The sequence below is a fragment of the Takifugu flavidus genome, chromosome 13 (genome assembly GCF_003711565.1).
Source record: "Takifugu flavidus isolate HTHZ2018 chromosome 13, ASM371156v2, whole genome shotgun sequence".
Classification (NCBI taxonomy): Eukaryota; Metazoa; Chordata; class Actinopteri; order Tetraodontiformes; family Tetraodontidae; genus Takifugu; species Takifugu flavidus.
In genome coordinates this window covers 8,551,385-8,574,479 of record NC_079532.1, presented here as the reverse complement: position 1 = coordinate 8,574,479, position 23,095 = coordinate 8,551,385, and the positions used below count along the sequence as shown (strand labels likewise).

The following is a 23,095-nucleotide window of genomic DNA, read 5'->3' as shown; positions in this document are numbered from 1 at the left end:
TCTCCAATTACCTGAGCAGCGTCGTCCAATCTTCACACCCCAGAGACCCCGAGCATTGATTTACTAATGAGGATCCTGCACCGAGCAGGAGACACGCGACTCTGACAGGAGAAAGTGTTTAACTGGTTATTCTCTTTCCATCCTCTGAGGACCAGTAACCTCCGGACGGTGCTCCGATCAACACAGATAATTAAAAAACACGCATACGAGACTGCGACGTGTAGTTTGTTTTATAAAATGAGTATTTTTATAACACTTTTGACATCAACATACCTCTTCATTAAACACAATATTAGAAGCCATAAAATCACATTTATCTGGTTTACATGAACTTTGGGCACAAAGCCATAGTAGCATCTTTTGATCATTCTTCTATATATATTTCATATTGTATATATGTCTATATAGATATAGATAAAGATATATTATATCTTAAACATCTTGCAGATTTAATACAACAAATTCAGAAAATGTTCAATGGCAAATAAAGTCAAGGTGAGAGAGTGATTATTCATGTGGTCCACTCCAACGTGACGATATCAAAGTGTCAATAAAGTACTTTTTTTTGTGACAGTGAGAACAACCCAGAAAACACCGAAAGATCACAAAGAAAGAAAGAGAAAAAAAAAAGGAAATCTTGGTTGTTCGTATACAGTACTGCATTCCTCGCCGTCCAAACGCCGCTGCGTGGGCCGCCGGGCCTCTCCAGACGCTAGCGGATCGGTCAAAAGGCGCACCTTAATCATCACGTGACTCCAAAACAGTTACAGTTAGATACAGCAAGCCAATGTTACCTCACAGAACAGAACGTGATGGTGGCGGCTGGTACACGGAATTTATTGCAGTGCACACCAAACATCAATAAACAATGTCTCTTGGCGATTGCCTTTCAAAAGCTTTTTTTTTTTCTCTCTTTTTTTATTTTTTTGTTGTTGACTCGACTCACCTCACGACTGAAACCCGATCATGAAAGTTCGTCTATAGTAGCTAGAATGACGATTACCTAAGGAGGAAGCGGCAGGCTGAATGGGGACTAACCACTGGGTGTGAGGCGGCTGCATCCGAAACACTGATCATGCAACAAACACACGAGAAAACTCTGCAGTTCCACCTCACTCGCGCCTTTTTTTTTTTGTCATAGTGTTACACGGGCCCCCGCCGGAGAACGGGGCCCTTTTTTTTGCAAGCAGACGTCTCCCTGAAAAGGTACTGTCCATTAAAAATATGGCCTTTTATATCGATGGGATGACACAAATCCACAACGGGCTCACGGAAACGGTTCGTACAGTACAGAAAACACGTCCGAGGAACGGAAAAGAACCTTGTTTTACGATACTCAGTGCAATCATCGGCGTCAAAGGAACAAATGTGACGGTCGGCCGCGGCGGCGTCGGGCTCGTGTCGCTCAGGTACGTGAGCGGCGTTCAGGCCTTCAGCCGGGCGGCCGGTTTGATGAGGGACGCGTACGGATGGCACAGGATTGTTCTGCATTGCGATGAACTATTTCTCTACACTGGCTTTTTGAAACTAGCAATTCTTTTACGTTTTTTTTTTCTCGGATGGATTTGAAACATCTAGATCGATGGGTGTTTGTGCTATCGGCGATGGGGAGTCTGTCTCTGGCCGGCAGACTCACCGGGGCCTGGTTTAAGAGTAGCCACGCTCGGAATACATCTTTCCAGCCGGCTCCTGCACGTACTCCTCCGTCTTATCCCAGTCCTGAACCCAGCCGCCGTTCAGCTGCGAGGTGGCCCCGTAGCTCTTAGCCGGGCCGCCCATGGCGCCGTAGCCCTGCGTGATGTCGCCCGTCTCTTCGGCCAGCTCGTCCTCGTCGATGAAGCCGCACTTCTCCTCGCTGGTCTCCTCAGGGTCGGCCCAAGGCTGCTTCTCCCCGGATGCAAAGATCCCATAAAACACCACACCCCCGTAATGCACCAGCGAGGCGATGAGGAAGACGTACTGCCACTCTTCCCGGGTCTACGGACAAAAATACCAGGCGTGGTCAGTGTGCGTCCACCAGCTGTGTCCGACGTGTCCAGGAGCTGAGCCGACAGGTCCCCGTTGGACCGGGAAGGACTCACCTTGTTCTTGGTCATGGCCCCCACTATCAGAGGGCACACCATCCCGGACAGGGTGCCCACGCCGTTGGAGATGCCCATCAGGATGCTGGCGTAGCGAGGCGCGATGTCTAAGTGGTTGACGTTGAAACCTGCAGCCACCAAAAAGCCAATATTCAGTTCAGACCCGAGGTTTTGACATTTCAACCAGAACGTCTAAAGACTCACCTGATATTGCAAAGCCGCTAAAACCCACCGCCAGGACTAAGAAGGAGATGGCCACCCCCTTACTGTGAGAATAACCGACCACCAGTAGCAGAGTGGCCTCCATTCCAAAGCCTAAAAGAGAGCCGGGTGAAGGAGGGCAGACTCAGAATCTAATGATGGCTCCCTGAGGCCCGGTTGAAGGCTCACCTCCACAGTTCATGATTTTGCGGACCATGGTGGTGGACATGATGTTGTGGCTCCTCAGGTAGTCCGCCAACTGGCCTCCCAGGGGCACGATGATGGTCATGACCAGGTGGGGGAGCGCCGACAACATACCGACCTGAGAAAAGAGATGGTTTCCGTCTCTGACCCACTCGTTTTTCAGCCCTCACTCATCTGAGCAGGGACTCACAGGGCGCTCGACCCCGAGGCCGATTTACGGCCTCCAAACTGGCTCAATCACCAGTCAAAAGGAAAGAGTGAAATCTCGTTCTTTGCGCGGCAGGAAATTCAAGGCAGAGCTTTTATGCTTTTAAAAATACATATTTTAAATTCACACCCCATTTAATTATAGATATATGTCAAAATCGCTGCTGCAAACGGCCTTTTCCCTTAAGCAAATAACAGCGAGGTCTGAACCACTAACAGCCTTCACGGCTGATACGAAACACCAAACCCAACAGATTTTAGCTGTTATCTGAAGAAGAGAGCTGCTGTTCTTTACCTTGCTGATTTCAAAGCCAAACACTTCCTCAAAGTAGGCTGGCTGGCTGATGAGGAGCAGGTAGAAGGTCCAGCTCCTGCAGAAGTTGGCCACGATGATTGCATAGACTGGCATTGAGGAGAAGAACTTCCTCCAGGGGGTCTTGAATTTCTGTCAAAAAGATCAAAGAAGTGGCTCAATGGGAAGCTGAGAGTGGGCGGGGCCGCAGGGAGGTCCGGACCGAGAACTCACCTCCATCGCACCCATCAGCTGGGCGCTTTCACCGATGCTCTCCTCGATGTAACGCCGCTCCTCGTCCGTGATGGTCGGGTGCTCCGCCGGGCTATTGTAGGACGTTAACACCCAGAACACGTACCAGATGATCCCAAAGCACCCTGAGCAGAAGGAGCAGGGCCTTCAGGAACCAGAGACGTGTGGCTAACGTCTAATGAAATGTGCGTGTTCAACACACGCCCTTCCTCAGGTGTTCGACGCAAGTAAATGCTGAATCGGCCGGAACTCTTTAAAACCCGTTTAAGGCGCGTTAACACTGGCCACCAGCCATCGGTCACACCGGGGCAGAGGAACTCCTGAGCGTATTGATTTGACTAATGGGTACAATTTATTGCCCCAGAATCCCATTTGCAAGAGATCGCATTGATTCTCCTCCTTCGGTTTGAGTTGTTTAAATAAAGTCAGTGCGGCGAGAGAGGGACTCACCGTACACGTAGAAGACCGACGACCACCCCGTGTACTGGACCAGGATCCCAGCCAGCGGCATGGCTATCACCGCACCGGCATACGACCCTGAACCACACAAAACACGCCGATCCGGCTTGTTAACCAGAGCATCGCCGCCGCTGTGATGCTGTGCGTGATGTAATGGGGCGAGCAGAAAGATGCTAATTCGACACCACTCTTGATTTCGTACCGCAGAAGGAGATGGTGGCCAGGCGGCTCCTCTCCAGCGGCGGCGCCCATTTGCTCCAGATCCCGTGGCAGGCGGGATAGGTCACCCCCTGCGGGGAGAAGACCGTCAGCGGGAGCTTTCCTGCACCACTGAAGCGACGTGATCCAATTTCCAGGACGCGCGCGAAGACAAATTGTTGTTAATAAGTAACAAACTGGAAAACGTCGTCTCTGACCTTTTCTAAGTGAGACTAATGGGTCAGGTGTGAGTCCCGCAGATTTGAGCCGGCCGCCGAGCCTCTCCAGACAAAAAAACCCTGAATTGCTCCCATTAAATCTTCATTACGCGCTAAGTGGCATACAATCAACTATTGATAGACAGAGATTGCAGGGAACTGCGGCTGGCAACACCCTGAAATGTTAATGTTTAATTTGCAGTAATAAGCCGAGGGGTGCCGAGCGCGGGCCTCGTCTCGCCCCCTCCCTCGGCGAGCTGCCATTGAAGCGTCGGCAAGCAACACAACAAAAGAGGACGACCTTCAGTCTGATAATAGCGGCCCTCTCTGGAATCTTTTCCATTCGGATGAGCTGTGGGAGCCGGCCGCATCGAGTGCTTTTCAGCCCTTTTGTTCTGCCTGGTTCTACCTGAACACGCCGCTCAGGGCCGGCTAAACACACCCTGCGCTCGCCTGTTTGGGGAAGGGTTCTTCAGAAAAAATCTGCAGCAAAAGGGAAGGTTGCTGCTCGCTATCGTGTTTGAAATACCTCCACCAGCCCTTGTAATATCCTGACAAAGATGACGCAGCCATAATGGGCCCGGGCAGCAGAGGGGATGAACATGTTCAACGTGGACGTCAGCAGGATGGCAGCACCAAACACTCTGTGGAAACAAGGAGTTGGGATTATCGCACCAGATCACCTTCCTAAGAAACCCTTCTATTCACCCAGAAGTCATATATTTATTTTAAAACCCTTCTCTGTGGTTGGTGGCGTCAAAAGTGGGCAAAATGGTCTGCAAACCTATTTGAAAACAGGCTGTAATTGGACTGGCGAGCAGGACGGGCAGCAGAAGGCGTCAGCGGGCTCAGCTGACCTGGCAACGACGGCCCCCTTCAAAGATTCACGCCGTCTTCAGACTCCATTTTGCTCATTAAAAGAAAAGCAGACGTAGATGCGCTTCTCAGGCCTAAACGGCTGGAGGGTGCGTCCCCCCCCCCCCCCCGTCCTGCTGCGTGCCCACCCCTGCTACTCCTGTCTCATCGGAGCCGCTAATCAGCTGTTAGTGAAATTCCTCGCTAAAGAGGCGGCGCGGCCGTCGGAATCGTATTGTGATCATTGCACAGAGCTGAGTTTCAGGGGTTCGGGCTGATGCGGTTGCCATGCCTCTGAACATAAAGGATTGGATACGGTGGTCCCCCGGGAGCTCATTAACACGAGGAGGCACGCCTGCGGGTGTCAGCCAAATCCCCGGTTTATCTGCTGTGAGGTCGCTCTGCTTCCCTCAAAGCCAGAAGACTGACATCCATCCTGGATATTAAAACGTCCACGTTCACGTGGAAAATGGAAACTGCAGAGAAACCCATCATTTCTGTTTTATGCCGGTTTGTGTGTTTATTCCAGCCCATCGCTGTTACCTGTTTGCAGCCAGTCTGGATGATATATAACCTCCTGGAATCTGAGTCACGATGTATCCCCAGAAGAAGGAGCCGTGAATCATCCCCACTGTCTCCGGGTCCCAGTTGAATTTCGCTTTCTTCCAAACAAACAAAAGTGCTTTTTTTTTTTTCCACATTTTATGCAGAACAAGAACATGTCAGCCTGTAAACTCAAGCGCCACAGAACATCCATGGTGACTTAACCTAGAAAATCAGCCCCTGCGTTGAAAACAACCCCCCTTTTGTATCTTAACGTGTATTTTTAACGCGCTCCACATGGGGCGGCGTGAAAGGGGGCGGGGTCTGCGGGCACCTCTTTGATGATGATCTTGCCGTTTTGGTGGATGGTGCTGTTGTTGACCATGCTGACGATGGCCACGCCCAGGTTACACCGGATACCGAAGGAGATGCAGAAGCCGATGCCGCTCAGCATGGCGATGATGTATCTGCGCGGCAGCCCGAAGCAGGTGCAGTCGCACAGGGGCGCCCTGCGCTCCTGGTCCGCCTTGGGTCTCCCATCCTCCGTCAGCTCGATGGCCTCACCTGTCTGCTGCTTCTTCTCCAGACGCCTGCGACAAGCCGATATATCACTTAACATCCTTTCACATCATCCTTATATCCTGCAGATTCAGCTGTTGTAAAGGAAAACTGGGGTGAAAAGAACCCAAAAATGATGCTGGAAGGGGATTTAAAACCCCATCTGTGTGAGTTAAATGGCTTTTCTAGATTATTTCCACGTTTAAGGGTGGGATTTCTCATCTTCACAAGCTCGCCAGGCCTTGTTTCCATCTGGATTTTTTTTTTTTTTTTTTTTTTGGCCTTGACCCTCCAAAATCCTGCGTCCTTCCTTTAAAACAGACCTGCGCGATTTGCTTCCGTTCTCCACGTTCCAACCACAGAAAGGATCGATGCTGAAGCAGGAGGGGGAAAAACACCTTAATACCGCATTGCAGCAAAAGTCAAAATCCTCGTTGCGAGATTTCGCCTCGTGTGGTTTTATTAAAATCCTAAATTCTGCCCGGATAAAACGGAGGGGCCAGCAAAGAAATGGAGGGGTAATTTAAGAGTTAAATAAAGAAATCGCGCGGGCCTCCTCACAGCAATGGCAGGCCTGCAAGGCTTCACCTTATGGATCGGACAGATTTTTCCCGGGATTGAGTCACGTTTCTGCAGCCTGGAATTTTTATTTTACGCGATTTGGTAGAAAAATATAAACGAATTAAATGTGCCGCGGACCTTCTTTTTTGCGGACGTGTTCACATTTGGTTTTTTTTTTTTTAAATTATTGTTAAAAAAAATAATACACGATTAGGCAGAATGTGATATGAAACAAATTTGTCATTTAATTTGCTGGAACTACAACTAAAACGCAGAGGCCTAAACCGCCACCTCGCTCCACGTTTTCATCCAGTTTTGAAATCCCCCTAATCTAAATCATTTATTTTACTATTTTTATGAAGAAAACTGACGTCCGATTCCAAGTCCATCGATTCCGGATTAATACAGATGGATACACGAGGTAATAGATATGCTCCGACCTTGTGTCACGACTCGCTCTGTTTCATTAATAATTAAAAAAAAACACCCTCAGCTGTTGGTGGAGGGGGGAACCCGTCCTCCTGGGAAATATCTGATCCTTAAATATTCGGGACACACGTCTCTGCATCCTGATTCATCTCCCAAAGAAAAAGATTTCCCTCCCGGATTCACCGCTGCTCAATAATGTGCACATTTAAAGGCGATGCACGTTTCATGTGTGCTGTTAATAAGATGCTATTTTATATGTTCGATCCTTAAAAAGAGTCAGAAATGATCCATCTTACCTGTACAGGTTACCCAGGGCCTTTCCTGCAATTTGTTTTAATCCCTCTTTGCTGGTGGGCAAAGCTTTTTCCTTTCCCGAATCCATGATCCAAATAATTTTCCAAATCTCTACAGCGCCGATGGATTAATGTGCATACTGTAAAGGCATCAATCCCTGCGTGGCGCCCCGCTGCTTGAGGCAGAAAACCTCCTCGATGTCCGGAAAAAGACGAGGCAGAAAATGGAGATAGAGAGGAATCTCGTTCAGTCCGAATGGGCTGGTTTCACAGTCACAAAAAAGCGCTCAAATAAGTCCGCTCCTGCCTTGCGCACTGTTAATCCACGCAGCTCCATTTTCAGCATCCAGCCCGCCACCGCAAAACTAACCAAACTTGTTTCTGCGCTGCTCTTTGGAATAAAGGAGAATACCAAGAAATCTCCAGGAGGTGCGTGTTTAATCTGAGGGGAAGATCTCTGGTGAGGCAGCAGCCGGAGGTTTGAGCATCACCTTCATCATCCTCATCGCGGACGGCTCACCTACCTGTCAGCGGCTCCTCCCTCCGCCGCCGTCTCGCCTCAATATCTGTCCGAAAATAAGGTAGAATATTAACCTTCATCAATCCGCATCAAAGAATACAAAGAATGTTAACAATGAGCCAAAAGAGATGAATAAATCCAGGTTTATGGAACACTTAAATGACCGCAGCGCGCACAAAGCCGCCACCCCCGCCCGCACCCGCTCCCACATCCGGTTATTTCTCAGCTCCAGTCGGACCTTCAGCATTTATCCAAAACTTCAAAATCATACTTTGTATTTTTCCCATTTTATCTTATCGTTTGAACCCGGAGGATTTTGTATTTTATGCGCATAAAGTGCTGAGAAATATGTAAATTAGGCATGTGGAGACGCAGTCAGCCGCAGAGAGGCACTGTTGCGTAACGATAGATAGATAGATAGATAGATAGATAGATAGATAGATAGATAGATAGATAGATAGATAGATAGATAGATAGATAGACAGATAGACAGATAGACAGATAGACAGATAGATAGATAGATAGATATTTGAGCAGATTTCCTGTTTTGAAGCAACAGTTTTTAAAAATGAGCCAAAGATCCAAAAATAAATGACTCACTGATAATTTTATTTTAGAGTTTTGTCCATGTTTACAATACAGATTTAGATATGGAACATAAAGTAAAAATAATCAAGAATTAAAGTAACTAGATGTGGGAAACTTTACTGCTTTTACAAGCTAGAACTATATATTAATACTACTAATAAACTGCATTTGTGCGGATCTTTTCCTCACAAAGATACAAGGAAAAACCAACATGACAGAACACGGTACAAATAATAAAGTCATTAGAAATATGCTCTAGAGAAGCACAGAGATGTACAGAGAAATGCATAGAGTTCAGGCACGAGTTTATCTGAGTAACAGTCCAACATCTGTCAGGTGACATCTAACCTGTGCGATTCCAGAGCGCTTAGGTTGCCTGAGCGACAGGCGAGTTGGCTGGAAAACCGATCCTTCCACATAAATCACCCTTCATACAACAAAAAGTACAACTGTGAAGCAGAACGTAGAATTCAGAACAGGGATTCTGCGCCGCGGCAACACGCCGGATAGTTTTGGTACTTTCATTAAGTGCTTTCGTGCAAAAAGACCCAGCAGAGTCATTGGTTCGTCCACTGGAGCGACGGCTGAGGCGCTTTGTGTGACGCAACGTGCACGGTTTAGCAGAAAGAGGCTCCCGTTGGCTCCGACCTGTTAGTAAAGAGGCGCACGAGCCGCTCCGAGGGGGTTCCTGCTCCAGAACACACTCACAGTTTCCTTAGTTAAAAAAAAAACCTACTTCAAATTCAGATTTTTAGCTGCAACTGTGAGGTCACGGTCGCCGCAGCAACGGTAAAGACAGAAACGCAACAGCAAAGCGTGTTCAAGTGGAAGTTTGAATCAAGTAGACGAGGCTTCCTAAAGCAGCAGCACTTCGCTGAGATATAAATGAAGGCCTCTGATTTTGGACTCTAGTAGCACTTTGGTAATAAACCCAGAGTAAATCTGTTCTCAGACAGTGTGTTTTCCTCTCTTATCGTCAGCAACAAAGCGATAAATATCAGACAGCGTTTAGCATACATGTGCCTCACCAATCAGCATGCACGGCACTTGCTCTTTGGCCCGTGTGCACGTCCACTGTCGGCGGATTAGGAGGAGAGAGGAGAGTACAGGCGCTACACAAACGGTCGATGGGGACAGAACAGGCCTCCTCCAGGATCCAGGTGGGCTAGAGGCACTCGGAGAGCACCTCGTGTTTGGGTAGAGACGGGTAGATCATCGGCGCGCAGGTACAGTCGTTTGCGTTTTGGCTGAGCTGGTTCTTCAGCCTCTCCACCTCGTAGTCGTGGAGATACTCCTGGACCAGGTAGCGCTCTCTCTTTATCCGAGCCCTCACATCTGAGGGAACGTCGGGAATCATCCAGGCCACAAAGAACTTCACCAGGAACACGACGTGCTGAAAGGAAGAAGGTTGGCTTTAACTGGCCGCCGAGGCCTTGAGGAAGATTATGTAAAAGTCAGGGAGATGAATCATCGTGCTGCTGGAGGCAGCCTTGTTTTTACCTCCATGATGATGATGAAGGCCAGCTTGGCAGCCAGAATGTGCCAGAACTGCATGGTGTGGGTGTACTGCTTCTGGTGTCCGGGAGGATAGCGGTAATCACGATACCTACAAGGGAATAGAACAAAAAAAACATCGGAAATAAATCCACAGTGTCTCTGAGTTATACGCCTAATGCCACAGGATTAACATGACCGATACATAAATAATGTTCCGTTAAAGGCTTTTAACCACCTGAGCTGACGTCATGTCCGTATCTTTGCATATTAACAGAGACATCTATAACAGGCAGGATTGTGATCACACCTGCACGTTGTGATGGAGCTGTTGAACCAGAAAGGGTTCTCTCCATCCTCAGGACTGTTGGCCTCGGGGAATTGCGAGATGTTAAACACAGACAGACTGTTGTTAATGTAGCCTTTCATGTTCATCTCTCCATCTGGCTGGTACGCGTACATGTAGACCAGTCGGGGGATCATGTCTGAGGTGAAGGCCACGATGAAGGCCTGGAAAACAGGAAGTGAGGATTCATTAAAGCCGGGTGACTCTGGGTACATCACGGGTGTTAACGTGCACCTACGTTGGTGACGACAGAGAGAATGGCCATCCCATTGAGGATCTCCTGCCAGGCACCAATGCTGTGGGCCTTTGCTGCCACGGGACGCCTGAACTGAGTGGTGAGCTTCCAGGAGTCAACTCGAACCTCGATAATGTTGTTGAACAGCGCCAGCAGAGGTGCCAACGGGAAGGAGGCGACAAACAGAGTGATGAAGCCAAACTGGATCACTGGAACATCAATAAGGGAAAAAGGTCAGTTACATGTTGCATTTATTACAGCTCCGTGCACGAGCTGGGCTCTGGAACGTCTGCGTTCTCAGTATTTACCCATTTCCAGGTACTCTTGGAAGAGGCCCAGCTGTCCAAAGACCTGTAGGTCATAGTCCTGTTCCCAGCGGCTGTACAGACTCTCAGGGTGGCTTCGAGCCTTTCTACTCCCCCACCAGTTCCTCAACCACCTCACAGGCCACAAGGGGGCAGTAGAGCACAGAGCATTCAACACACGTAAACTCTGGCCACAAGACATCTTCTAAATGTTCAAGAGTAGCTGAATCACAGCTATAAAAGTATAATCCAGTTCTAATCTTTTACAAGCTGTTTAAAATGAATGCTGGGTTGGAATACTTACGGGACCAGAGCCTCCTGGATGTTCCCCCACACCTGCTTCCCAGTCATCACGATCACCAACTGGGTGGTCAGCTCAATCAGACAGCCACCAGGGTCGCACTGGATGTTAAAACAGAGGAAGCATGAGGAACCAAGCAAGACACAACTTGGCTTTAATTGCCTGCAGCAAATTAAAGAGGGTAATATGGTGATATCTGGCACCTCTTCATTCCTCAGTTTGCTCCACTCGCCAAACATGTAAATGTATTTGCCGGGGTATCCGACAAACTTGCCCTTGAAGAAGGCCACATAGAAGCAGGAGGAGTAGTAGTTGACAAACTGAAAGAGGAACATCTTCACTGTTAGCTTGTTCTCATACTCCAGGTGGGTCTTGGGAATTTCTGAAAAACACAAAAACAATTAAAAAGACAACTCAGGAGTTTCCCAGTCCAAGGACAGTTTGAGGAACTGATGAATCCACTAGTTCCTCTTTGGCCCTCACCCATGTCAGTGATCCAGATGGCTACTTTCTCATACATGAGGTTGAGAATCATGATGATGACAAAGTTGATGCAGGAGGCGGTGACAGAGGTGGCCAGTTGAGGCGTGATTAAGGGTCCCACCACCTGCAGGTGAGCGGTGGGACTGTCCTTCATGATGCTGGCGAAGGCTGCGTACACCGCCAGGCGGTACGCTATCACCCCGATGATGCAGGCAATGATCAATGAGATCTTTGGGACGGAGACAAACGGTAGCAGCATAAAATGAGACACGTACAGCAATTCACACAACAAAGACAAACACACACAACAAACACACACTCAGATGCACAGTTAGGATGTATTATTGTCCACACAGATGTGATGTCATGCTTTAAGGGGGCTGCAGGACGCTGACGCTGGATCAATAAAGGCTAAAAACCAGATTATCCATGGTAAGAATGGGCTCTGGCGTATAGAAACAAATATCGGTCTCAGTTCTTTACAGGAAGTGCAACATTTGAGTGTTCATGTTCTGCTTTTTAAGTTTTAAGGGTTCTGGAAATCAGCTGACGGCTGGGAACAACTGTGTGTGCTGCAAAATGTTGCAAAAATGCAGATGATTTGGTACAAATGCTCACCCAGAACAGGACGGTGGCTCCCGACAGACATAAGCGTGCACACTTGCTTGTTACGGGTAAGTAGGGCTCCATTTCCTAAACCACAGGCAAGCAAAGGCATGAAAACGAGTCAGTCTGTGTTACATCCTGAGAGGGTCGCGCTAGCTAAAAGGCCAGCAGTGTTCTCTACATGTGAGGCCAAGGGGCGCTGTGGCCCGTCACTCCCTTTCCTCAAACCCAGCGTCTTGTTGCTCGCCATGCTCCAGTCGCTGTTATTCACGCCAACCACACTGCTTCCTCACTAATGTGGCATTCCCGGTTACGTGCTACTCTTACCCAGAGTACCACAGTGAGCCAGCAAAGGAGACATTTCCCCATTAGATCTGACGTAGTCCTGTCAAGTATCCACTCCTCCTCCTAAAGATGGTTGGATGTGATCAAAACTATCATAACTGTTTTTCTCCCTCAAGCTTCCTTGTTTCTATTTAAACCAGTTTCATATGGGGAAGTGAACTAAAGGATGATTGCATCCAATAAAGCAGATACCACCTAGAGCAGCAATTCAAGACATCATTTCAGTGTTTCCTAAGCACACAGACACCTGGGTGATCCGGTTCAACTTTCGCTTGCTGCACTTGGTTTCGTATTCTGGTCGAAGTTGCAGCTGCTGTTGCTCCTCCTCGAAGTCAACCAGGTCCCACTCGTACTCAAGACGAGCCTGCCGCCTCTTCCAGAACTCCAAGAACAGTGTCACTGTAAACATCATACCATATATGGTTAAACTGTTCACCCAATTTTAATGTCTTAATAAAAATGTCAGTTGTTGTTCAGGTTAGCTCCCACTAGAGGGCGCACGGGCATAGAAATACAAAAACAGGAGGTTTTAAACATTTTACTCACCCCAAATCCCCATGAAAATGGCAAAAAATACCGTTGCCACATTGTCAAAGAGGTGTGATTGCTGTAGGAAGAACAGTGAGGTAAAAAAAAATGATCACAGATGACACTGAGCGCCAAATAATTAAGTGCCAGGTCAGTTATAAGGACCGAATATCTCACCCACGAGGAGTTACATGTCGTGATAAGTTTCCAGTAGCCACATTTTTTGTCGCACAGGGGACACATGACAATGTTGCCTCCAATGGCCTCGCTGCAGATTTCTTTACTGAAGGGGAATTTGAAAGGTTCTGTGAACAGAAGGACCTCTAAAACGAGCAGAACAGGCTGGTTCTGGTGAACCTCACCTCCACTGGTTGTCGTCATAGGTGAGGAATCCATAAATGAAACAAATGGTTCCAACTACGGCAGCAAAGAAGAGCATCTCTGTGTAGAATCCCAGCCATGCGAAGTAAATCCCAATCTTCTCTCCATAATATTTCCTATTGAAGAAAAAGGATTCGAGCTATTTCGCGACCAAATGGACACACCAGACACCAGCTGGCCGCTCACCTGACAAGGTCGAGGGGCTGCTCCTTGAAGAAGCAGAAGAACCTGGCCCAGTGTTTGTAGAGATTGTATCTTTCGCTCTCACAGTTGGGGTCCCGTGATCGTGTCCAGTATCTGGACTGCACGCACACAGGAAACAACACGTTTCACAACTTCTAATGTGGCTTTAGAATGGAAATTCATCCTTCTGCTGCAATCTGCAGAACAGGATACAAAGAGACTCAAAGACACAAAGGTTCAGCAGAGGACGCTCACATCGTGCAGCGGGAAGGCGGCGGTGTAGGTGCCATTGTTCAGTAACCGCTTGATTCCCTTCTTGTCTTTATCGGGACATTCGTCCTTCAAGTAAGAGCAGCGGGACAGGATGTAGTAGACCTGGGAAGAGACACAAATATGGCTGCATTCACAAGCCCGTATCGTCCGACTTTCCTCGGGAAGTTCTCATGTCACGGTCACAAACGAAGATAAGCAAGTACGACATCCTTACTATCCTGTTGCGAGTGGACGGAGGGAAGAAGGTCTCTTGGTTGTCGATGAGGAAGAAATCTGACTTGCTCTTGTTGAAGGGAGCAGTGAAATAGTCTGGCTCGGGGTGCATGATGTGATCCGGCAGACGGAAGGGCGTGGACAGCCAGTTCATGGGAGTGTCCTTGTTGTCGGGGATGTCGTTGACCTTAAACGGGACTTTGATCTTCAGCACGTCTGCGTATGTGGCTAACACTTCCCACGGAGCGTGGATCTTCACAAAAGACGTCTTTCCATCTTCTGACTCCTGGTGAGAGAAAAACAACAGGATGAGCACAACTAACTGGTTAAATTCTCCTTCGGGGGAAGGAATCAACTGAATAAAGTGGTTCTTACAGATTTGTCTTCTGTCTCTAGCTCCAGACCAACATTCTCCAGATTGGCTTCATACACTTTTCTCCTCTCCTTCAGGAACAGCCAGATAAGAACAGAAAGAATATTTAATGTTGGTTTCACCAGGAACCGGTCAGTGTAGTTCCCTTATTTCACTATTGAAACACAAACAAAATCTGCAAAGGAAAATCAGCCAATCACATGCAAATGTGATCGCGCAAGGCCCCTGGCCCGGACGGCGTGTCTCCCTCCACCCTGAGGCACTGCGCAGAGGAGCTGACTCCTGTCTTCACAGACATCTTCAACTCCTCCCTGGAGTCGTGCCAGGTGCCAGCCTGCCTCAAAACCTCAACCATGGTCCCTGTCCCCAAGAAGCCACGGATCACTGGGCTTAACGACTACAGACCTGTGGCGCTCACCTCTGTAGTCATGAAGTCCTTAGAGCGCCTGACCCTGCCACACCTCAAGTCCATCACCACCCCCCTCCTGGACCCACTGCAGTTCGCCTACAGAGCCAACAGATCTGTGGACGACGCGGTCAACCTGGCCCTTCACTCCATCCTGCAGCATCTGGACTCCCCGGGAACCTACGCGAGGATCCTGTTCGTGGACTTCAGCTCTGCGTTCAACACCATCCGCCCCGCTCTGCTACAGGACAAGCTGTCCCAGCTTAGTGTGCCTGCCTCCCTCTGCAGGTGGATCACTCACTTCCTGACGGATCGGAGGCAGTATGTGCGGCTGGGGAAGACTGTCTCGGACTCCGTCACCATCAGCACTGGATCACCCCAGGGCTGTGTCCTTCCCTCCCTCCTCTTCTCCCTGTACACTAACTGCTGCACCTCAAGCCACCAGTCTGTCAAACTGATCAGGTTTGTGGAGGACACCACCCTCATCGGGCTCATCTCCAATGGCGATGAGACTGCCTACAGGAGGGAGGTGGCTCGACTGGTGTCCTGGTGCGGACACAACAACCTGCAGCTGAACGCTCAGAAGACAGTGGAGATGATTGTGGACTTCAGGAAAGTCACAGCCCCTTTGCCCCCCCTTGCCCTCATGGACTCCCCCATCACCATCGCGGACTCCTTCCGCTTCCTGGGCACCACCATCACCCGGGACCTTAAGTGGGAGCCAACCATCAGCTCCCTCATCAAGAAGGCCCAGCAAAGGATGTTCTTCTTACGGAAGCTGAGGAAGCTCAAACTGCCTCCCAGGATGTTGGCGCAGTTCTATACGGCCATCATCGAGTCCATCCTCACCTCCTCCATCACCGTGTGCTATGCTGGTGCCACCGTCAGGGACAGACTGAGGCTGCAGCGCGTCGTGCGCGCTGCCGAGAAGGTGATGGGCTGCAGGCTTCCATCCATCCAGGACCTGTATATCTCCAGGACCCGGAGGTGTGCAGGTCGGATCACGGCCGACCCTTCCCACCCTGGTCACGGACTGTTTCCCCCCCTCCCCTCAGGCAGGAGACTACGGTCCATTTGGACCAAAACCTCCCGCTACATGAACAGCTTCTTCCCCTCTGCCATCAGGCTGCTGAACACCAAGTGACTTATCACTAAGCACCATGTACAGCAGCCAGTCGGACTCATGAACATCACATTACTCCTGCATGGACCTGCACTATTTCTTACCACTTACCTCTCACCACTTACTATTTATGTATATACTGTATATATGTCTTATTTTATTTTATTTATCTTATTTTAGTGTGGTCTTCTTTATGTTGAATGTCGCAGCGTCACTCCATGACAAATTCCTAGTTTGTGTAATACTGTGTATTACATGAACAATGGCAATAAATCTGCTTCTGCTTCTGCTTCTGCTTCTGCTTCTGCTTCTGAAACGGGGTTTATATATAAGATGTAAGATAAAAGTCAGCTCAGGACATCCGACGGACGTGAAAATGGGGTGGAAGCAGAATAATGTTGGGATACTGTCGGGCACTTTTGGTTCACGTCGTAAAAATATCACTTAAGTGAGTCTGTGTGGAAAACACACATTAGCTGATTGTTTTTGCCTTTTTTTGCAGGGGAAATAAACGAGTGTCGACTGAGAATCTCCATTTTACCCAGTGGTAACGCAGAGATTTGGAATCTAACAGCTCAGTGGTAAAAACGGTCCCAACCCCCCCGAGAACAGACAGATAACTCTTCAGGGCTGCACGTTTATCTGCAGAAATAACCTTCTCAGGAAATTCCTCAGCAGGATTACGGACACAACCCTAAAATAAGTGTTTGTCTAACGTGTCCTTGTGGTGATAACACACACTGTGACCTCCAGAGTTAGAAAATCACAAGTTACATTATTGTGAGCTTCTTTCTTACCTGTTTTCTTTCACCGTCTTTATCATCAACGTAGGACAGGACAAAATCGACCCTGCGACGGCCATCGCGGAAGAACACAGAGTCTTTACTGTGTTGTTGTTTGTCGATCTATGAGGGGATCAATCAGAGGAGGGGAGATTTAATCAAATAAATTGATTAGAGTCGGCCTTTGCATGCGCTCAGCACTGCAGCTCAAACTACAGCAAATGTCAGAGGACCACAGCAAAACCCCAAGAATGTTTAAGTGAAGGAGCAGATTATCACAGTATAAATTCACTGCACACAGGACACACCAGAAGGACGAATCAGCTGTGACTGTAACATGACTAAGAGCTGCCATGTTGCTCATTTCCACAGGCAGAGAACTAAATGAAAATCTCATTCTGGAAATCTATGAAAGATTTTAGCTTCCGTGTGTATTTAACGAGCAACCTCAGAATTCAGACCTATAAATAACACCCTCTCCACCACAGGGACAATAGCAGCACTGGCCTTCTCCATTTTTCTGCTTATTTACATCCACTGTAGATGGATCTACCCTTTTTTTTGGTTGCAAAAAGAATTCAGGATTAAGAAAATCCAGTGTTCCAAAGCTGTCAGGGGGCTATCCAGGAATGTTCTGAGGGAGCACAGAGAGGCATGAGTGCCTGTCCTGCCTCAGCTGCTCAGGAAGCTAAAAATAACCACATATTACGAACCTCTGTCACCGCATTACAGGGGCAACATACTGGACCGACAGACAACTCAGACGTTTACAGCAAAATAAGACACAATCGGTCAGAACTATCGCACTCTACATAATCATCCCTGAAGAATTAAAGAGCAAGGGGAAGGGGGAAATAGGAAGAGCACTCTACCTCCATGGCCCACTCCCTTTATGGTTATGGTGATGCATCAGCAGAAAAGCCAGCAGATGGAGAGAGCAAAATGGACTTTCTCCTGGGAGCACAGTCCAGACCTGAAAGCTCCTTCCTACTTTCCCTCCACTCTGATGTCGCTAACGGCCAGAGGAGGTCCGTCCGGACCGCTCTCATCCCCGGACAAGCCCTCACTTGCTCAGATATCCACAGAAGGGAGGGCGAGAGAGTTGCAGGGAGGAGGATTCCAGGAGCGAGTACAGATGCTGCACGCTAGCTGGCTAGTCTGACAGGAGCTACAAAGAGGTGTGGGGGAGCAGTGACGGTGCAAACCTGGCTCAGAAAGCAACAGTTCTTCATTCACGTTCTAAAAAAAAATGGTAGAAAATGCTGCAGAGAGGTTCTCCGCCCAAAACCACTCCTATTTGCAATGATCATACTGTTGGAACTATGATTTGTGTTCAACCCTTCTACAGTTACATGTAATTTCTAACCACCAGTCTGGACGGCCTCAGAAGCAGGCTGACTGTGGCAGGGTTGGTCCTCCCTTTAACTGGAGATTTACTTTTGAAACTCTCTAATTTGCTGTAATTATACACCAAACATAAGGAATCTGTGCATCTGTTCGGATGTGCTCCTCCTCAGGAAAGCTGGTAAAGGTTAGGCTTCCATACATTGACCAACTAACCCCTAACTACAGGGTGTTCACACACACTTATGTCTTTATTCTTAATGTAGAACACGGGGAAGATTAGTAGGCGGCTGCTTTCAAGGAGGGGTGTTTCTGAATGATGTGGGCATGAATCACGGTGGCTCATTTCACCTTCGTTTTTCCAAATACAGGCTCATTAAACAAAGACACAGTTAGATAAAATGTTTAGTCCTGAAGATGACATTCACTTGGTTCACTGCAGAAATCCGGACCTCATCTGGTCGCTCTTTGGAGAAGAGAGCACACACTTCCATCCCTCATTCCAGAGGCAATTTACAGAGGTGCCTGACTCCTAAACCTGCCTGATGTGATCAGCTAATGTGCCTGTCCCAGCAGTCAGAGTTCAGGCTTTCTTCCACTGCACATTAGCCATAACAGTAACTTCCTTTGCAGCCGTACTCATTACTGGGGCGTGAACTCCAACAGACCTAGAGGGACTCTGCTGCTGCGGGTGCAGTCTTTTAACCATTAGACCTGTTGTTTTTCTCTCCAATGAAGCGAATTACTATCAAAGGTGAGAACAAAGCAAGCGAGAAAAATAATAGCCTTTCCATGATTAATGCATCAACACGCAGCCCATGCCAGCAAGGTTCCACTACTGCCGCAGAAAAAGAAACATTCTGTCCAGAAACCCAGATCGCCTGGCTCCACTAATGTGTATTGATTTCAGCTGCGATTCGCTGGATATCTGATCCCAGTGGAGAATATCAGCGCTGCAGCAGCCGTCAGGCAAACAGAGGTTGCACGAAGGAGCATCACATCACAAGCCTGTTTACCATGCCATACCCTGGAACGAAACTTCAGGAACAGTGCCCGCCTTCTCCACAGCTGGGGAGGAAATGAAACAATAAATTCAGCAATGTCTCGCCAAATCCACCGACGTAACCTCACAGACACGTGATGGTAGGCACTACACATTCAGATTATACTGGATTAGGAAACGCCAGTACTGCACGAGGCGGGCGTGCTACAGTCAGGCTGGAGGTCCGGGTTTGGCGTCGGCGTGAGCCTGAGACAACACACAGTGTGAGAGCATCATGCGCTCTGTTGTCTTACCCCCGTCACGGCATCAATCTGCTCTAACGTCTGAGCGTCGACCTGCTGAGTGCTGCTGTGGTCAGAGGAGGCCACGGAGGCCAGGCTGCTGCAGAGAGACTCACAGGTCTCTACACACACGCGAGGCGTTAAAGACTTTCAGGAAAAGGAGAAACAAGAGCAGAGTGGATCATCTGTGACGCCGCGACACGTCTGCCTGCTGAGAAACTATCACGGCAATTACACACAATTAGGACTTGTAACAACCTCGTTAACCCTTATTTGTGTTAAGTACACACAATTAGAAATAAATCATTTCCAACGTTTGCACAAGTGGCGTGCGACCTGCCAACAGCAGTTATTCTGACAGGCACGACTACATATTACTGCTATTAATGAGGATTTATTCCTTTTTTTATTCTAGCAGCACAGCAGAACCTCTAACATACTATTTCTTTTTTTAACGCACAGCCCTCTGCAGCATTTCACCGTCATGCTGACTTCACCTTAACTGCAGACAAGACACTACAGATTGACCGATGCGAGGTAACCATGGTGATACGAAGGTCGGGTGTTGGCGCACTTGTTTACCTCTGGTGGTCCCTGTTGTAACGATCCGGTGCCTGATGACTCATGGTTGTTGTAGCCATTCATGTCATCTGGAAAACATAATCACAGCTATTAACGACCTAATCAGAGCGATTAAGCAATTATTTAACCCTGAGAGATCCAAACAGTCTTGGCCCGTTACAGCTCGCGGTCTATATTTGTGCAGCTTTTAGTGGCGGCCCTCCCACAGGACGCACAACACGACTTAAAAAGGGTGATGTGAAACTGAAAGCTGCCTCGCCTCGACTGTAACAGCGATTCTATAGTGGAGGAAATTCAGATCCATTCAGGGCATGAAGAGAGGACCATTATCAAACGTATGAAGCAAAGAATAAATAACTGTAGGTGGAAAGAGTCAAAGTCAACAGCTTGTACTTCTGGTTACAATGCAGAGAAAAGGAAACTCTGCCTGTGCTTCGGCTCCTAAATAGAAAGCTCCTGTAATTGATGACCTTCCCGGTTATATTTAGTCAGGACGCAACACAAACTTACACAGCAAAGGAAGACGCCTTCAAACACGACTCGTCTCATAAATGGTGTTTGAAATCAAAGCGAACGCTTTTTTAGTCTCCACGATAAAGTTGGTGTTTTAACTTTGGAACGCTTCCAAAGCAGGAACATAAGTCCGCTCTGGTGGAAAGCAGCCGAGCAGATTTCCACACAGATGGACGCAGTGTTGTAGCGCGCCGTAATAAACACTGAACGGAGCGATGCCAGGAGACGTTTCCCACTTATCTCCCACAGTTAGCGCTTTGTTCAAGGAAGAGCAGCTGATCGCAGCGGAAGCCACAAGGTTGCATCTGTCCCTCGTCCACCACAGCCCAAAGAAATCACTTTTATTTCCACTAAGGAATATTTGGTACAATGACGCTGAGGTGTACTTTCATCGTGACATGTAGCAAAAAGAATAATCCCAAAGCAGCAGCCTGACTGATCTGACGTGGCCTCCATGTTTACATTGAACACACAGACTACAGCTGGTTCCCCAGACAGAAACGGGTCACATTTGCTAATGTCTGGAAAAGCCTGTGTACACCAAAGTCAAGCGTCTCCATGGTTTCCAAACCCCGTCAGGATCCCTCTCAGCCTCGCCGTCCTCCGTTGGCTGCAGGTGACGCACACTTTCACAATGATTCATGCAGTTGAGCTTTGTTGGAGAACATCAGTCTGATTCCTTCAGCAGCACCATAAGTGGCTAAAACGAGCACACTTAGAAGAAACAAATGAATTATTGGCACGTTGTGATGGCGAAGGGGGGGAAAAAGTGGGTATTTGTAGCAAGTGACTGAGTATTTCCAGCAGGAAGGCCAGCTGTTGGGAGTCACCCTTGGCTCAGAGGAAACCAGTAATGAACTGGTTCTACATACTGTAGATTCACTTTAGACTTTACATTAATTCTGACACCACATTAATTGGATCTGTGATTATACATACCGACCAGCCTATTCTGAGACTTATATCCACTGTTCATCCCTGAAATGAATGGCAACATGTTACAAGGTCGATCCCCATGTGGATCACCAGGTTCGTGTCATTTGCTTCCCAGTAAACACGACATAACAGCAACTTTTTCTAATTTTAAACCGACAGTTTGGCAGATACTCACCAGAGCCCGACGGGCTCATCTCAATTAAACTGTCTCCGGATTTTCCCGTTATCCGACGCATCTTGGCTTGTTCAAGTTGTTCCGAAAGTCCCCAGGCAGAGGATTCCTGCGCGGACACCAGGGCTCCGTCTGCCCCCGGAGGCGTCTCTCGGCTAACGGATCAGCCTGCTTGGCAGCTGCGGCTCTCTCTGCCCTCCTTCCACCCACCGAAGCCAGACTGCTGCATCACTTCTACGCGTCCCAGAGGGAGGTTTGGGTGGGGAGTGGCTCCACACCGGCGGCCAATAGCGGAGTGTAGCCGGGACAGAGCACGATGCACGGAAGTGTTTAGGTTTTAGGACCGCGAAGAAACGGTTTATTCGTTACGGCGTCACCCGAAGGAAGCTAACTTAAGCTAAACGTGCTAGCTAAACATTACCTGTCCCGTATGGTGTTTATCAGTTTAAATACTACTAATAAATGGTACCAACCAAGAAGCAAATGGAATTATAACGGGTTTTATAGGATAATGCTTCTTATAAGGTTGCATCTAGTAGTTTTGTATTAATATTTTTCCTTAACAATTAATTTTCTATACGACCAATTTAATTGGTTAATATGTGACACCCGACAGCCAATCAGAAAGGAGCTCATTTCCGGGTTGTTTCAAGAGGCGGAAATATTAAAATCCTTTGATTTGGTTGTCTGAGTCTATCTTTTACTCACGAACACGTAAACCGGTAGGCCGGTACACTGATAATAGTAAGTCTTTTGGAACTTATGCTGCGGTGGTTGGACTGGCAGCAGCCCACTTAGCGTCTCCCCCATAGCCAGCTCATTTAACCACCTGGTAGCGGTTCAATCCCCCCCCCCCCCACCTCACCCAGCTCAAGTTCCCACTGACATGGACGAAATGTATCAGTGCAGTTTCAAATTTAAAAATCAGTGCACTATAAGCATGTTTCCACCTCACATTTGCAGTAAATGCAGTGGCTTTAAATTTGAATTTGACAGTTGGCTGTTGAGACAGGAATGAAGTGATAGTTCGGATGCCCCTGTGGTTGGAAGGATTTTACTCATCAGTTCAGCATTTATCAGTTATAACAGAGACCAGGAGGGACTCTATTGTCCAACACTGTGATTTTGTATGATTAATTCATGCTGAACTCACTGTTGTTAATTGTTAGCGTGGCGTTTTACTTTGCAATTAAAACTATGGCATATTTTTGCAAGTTATCATCTTGTGTGTTTTGTAACTGTTGGCATTGGGTTGTAGGTTATTGGCGCTACATTATTTGGAGGGGGCATTGGTTGGTTACAGCATTCCACACCCTCAGGGTTAATATTTTAGCACTCATGAGTGTTACTAAATCTACTCTAGTGTAGTCTGATTTTATAGCACTGACACCAGTGGAGAGTAAAATAACCACGAGCCAGTGCTAATTT

The 23,095-nt window shown here is 48.0% G+C and overlaps 2 protein-coding genes across 5 annotated transcripts; both read right to left on the bottom strand.

Moving 5' to 3' along the window:
- Window positions 1–212: 212 nt before the first annotated feature.
- On the bottom strand, window positions 213–8,055 carry slc17a6a (solute carrier family 17 member 6a). Its single transcript, XM_057053224.1, has 12 exons — window positions 7,355–8,055; window positions 5,845–6,100; window positions 5,511–5,629; window positions 4,642–4,756; window positions 3,899–3,986; window positions 3,688–3,774; window positions 3,220–3,362; window positions 2,989–3,138; window positions 2,472–2,604; window positions 2,286–2,396; window positions 2,082–2,209; window positions 213–1,977 (listed from the first exon to the last, which is right to left on the bottom strand). Exons 1-12 carry the CDS (start codon window positions 7,438–7,440, stop codon window positions 1,648–1,650), a joined length of 1,746 nt encoding a protein of 581 aa, XP_056909204.1. The 5' UTR covers window positions 7,441–8,055; the 3' UTR covers window positions 213–1,647.
- Window positions 8,056–8,459: 404 nt separating this feature from the next.
- Window positions 8,460–22,070, bottom strand: ano5a (anoctamin 5a). Of its 4 annotated transcripts, XM_057053218.1 has the most exons (21): window positions 21,671–22,070; window positions 20,047–20,114; window positions 19,197–19,611; window positions 16,852–16,959; window positions 14,528–14,596; window positions 14,154–14,438; window positions 13,922–14,041; window positions 13,670–13,785; window positions 13,465–13,599; window positions 13,280–13,385; window positions 13,121–13,181; window positions 12,822–12,973; window positions 12,557–12,637; window positions 11,624–11,852; window positions 11,344–11,522; window positions 11,144–11,241; window positions 10,843–10,973; window positions 10,538–10,743; window positions 10,264–10,463; window positions 9,960–10,065; window positions 8,460–9,852 (listed from the first exon to the last, which is right to left on the bottom strand). In XM_057053218.1, the coding sequence occupies exons 3-21, from the start codon at window positions 19,197–19,199 to the stop codon at window positions 9,625–9,627; spliced, it is 2,613 nt and encodes an 870-aa protein (XP_056909198.1). In that variant the 5' UTR covers window positions 19,200–19,611; window positions 20,047–20,114; window positions 21,671–22,070; the 3' UTR covers window positions 8,460–9,624. The 4 variants fall into 4 exon arrangements, with proteins under 4 accessions (XP_056909198.1, XP_056909195.1, XP_056909196.1 ...); XM_057053215.1 differs by lacking the exon at window positions 19,197–19,611; XM_057053216.1 differs by lacking the exons at window positions 12,557–12,637; window positions 19,197–19,611 and adding an exon at window positions 12,242–12,316 and having other exon boundaries at window positions 21,671–22,059.
- Window positions 22,071–23,095: the final 1,025 nt, after the last annotated feature.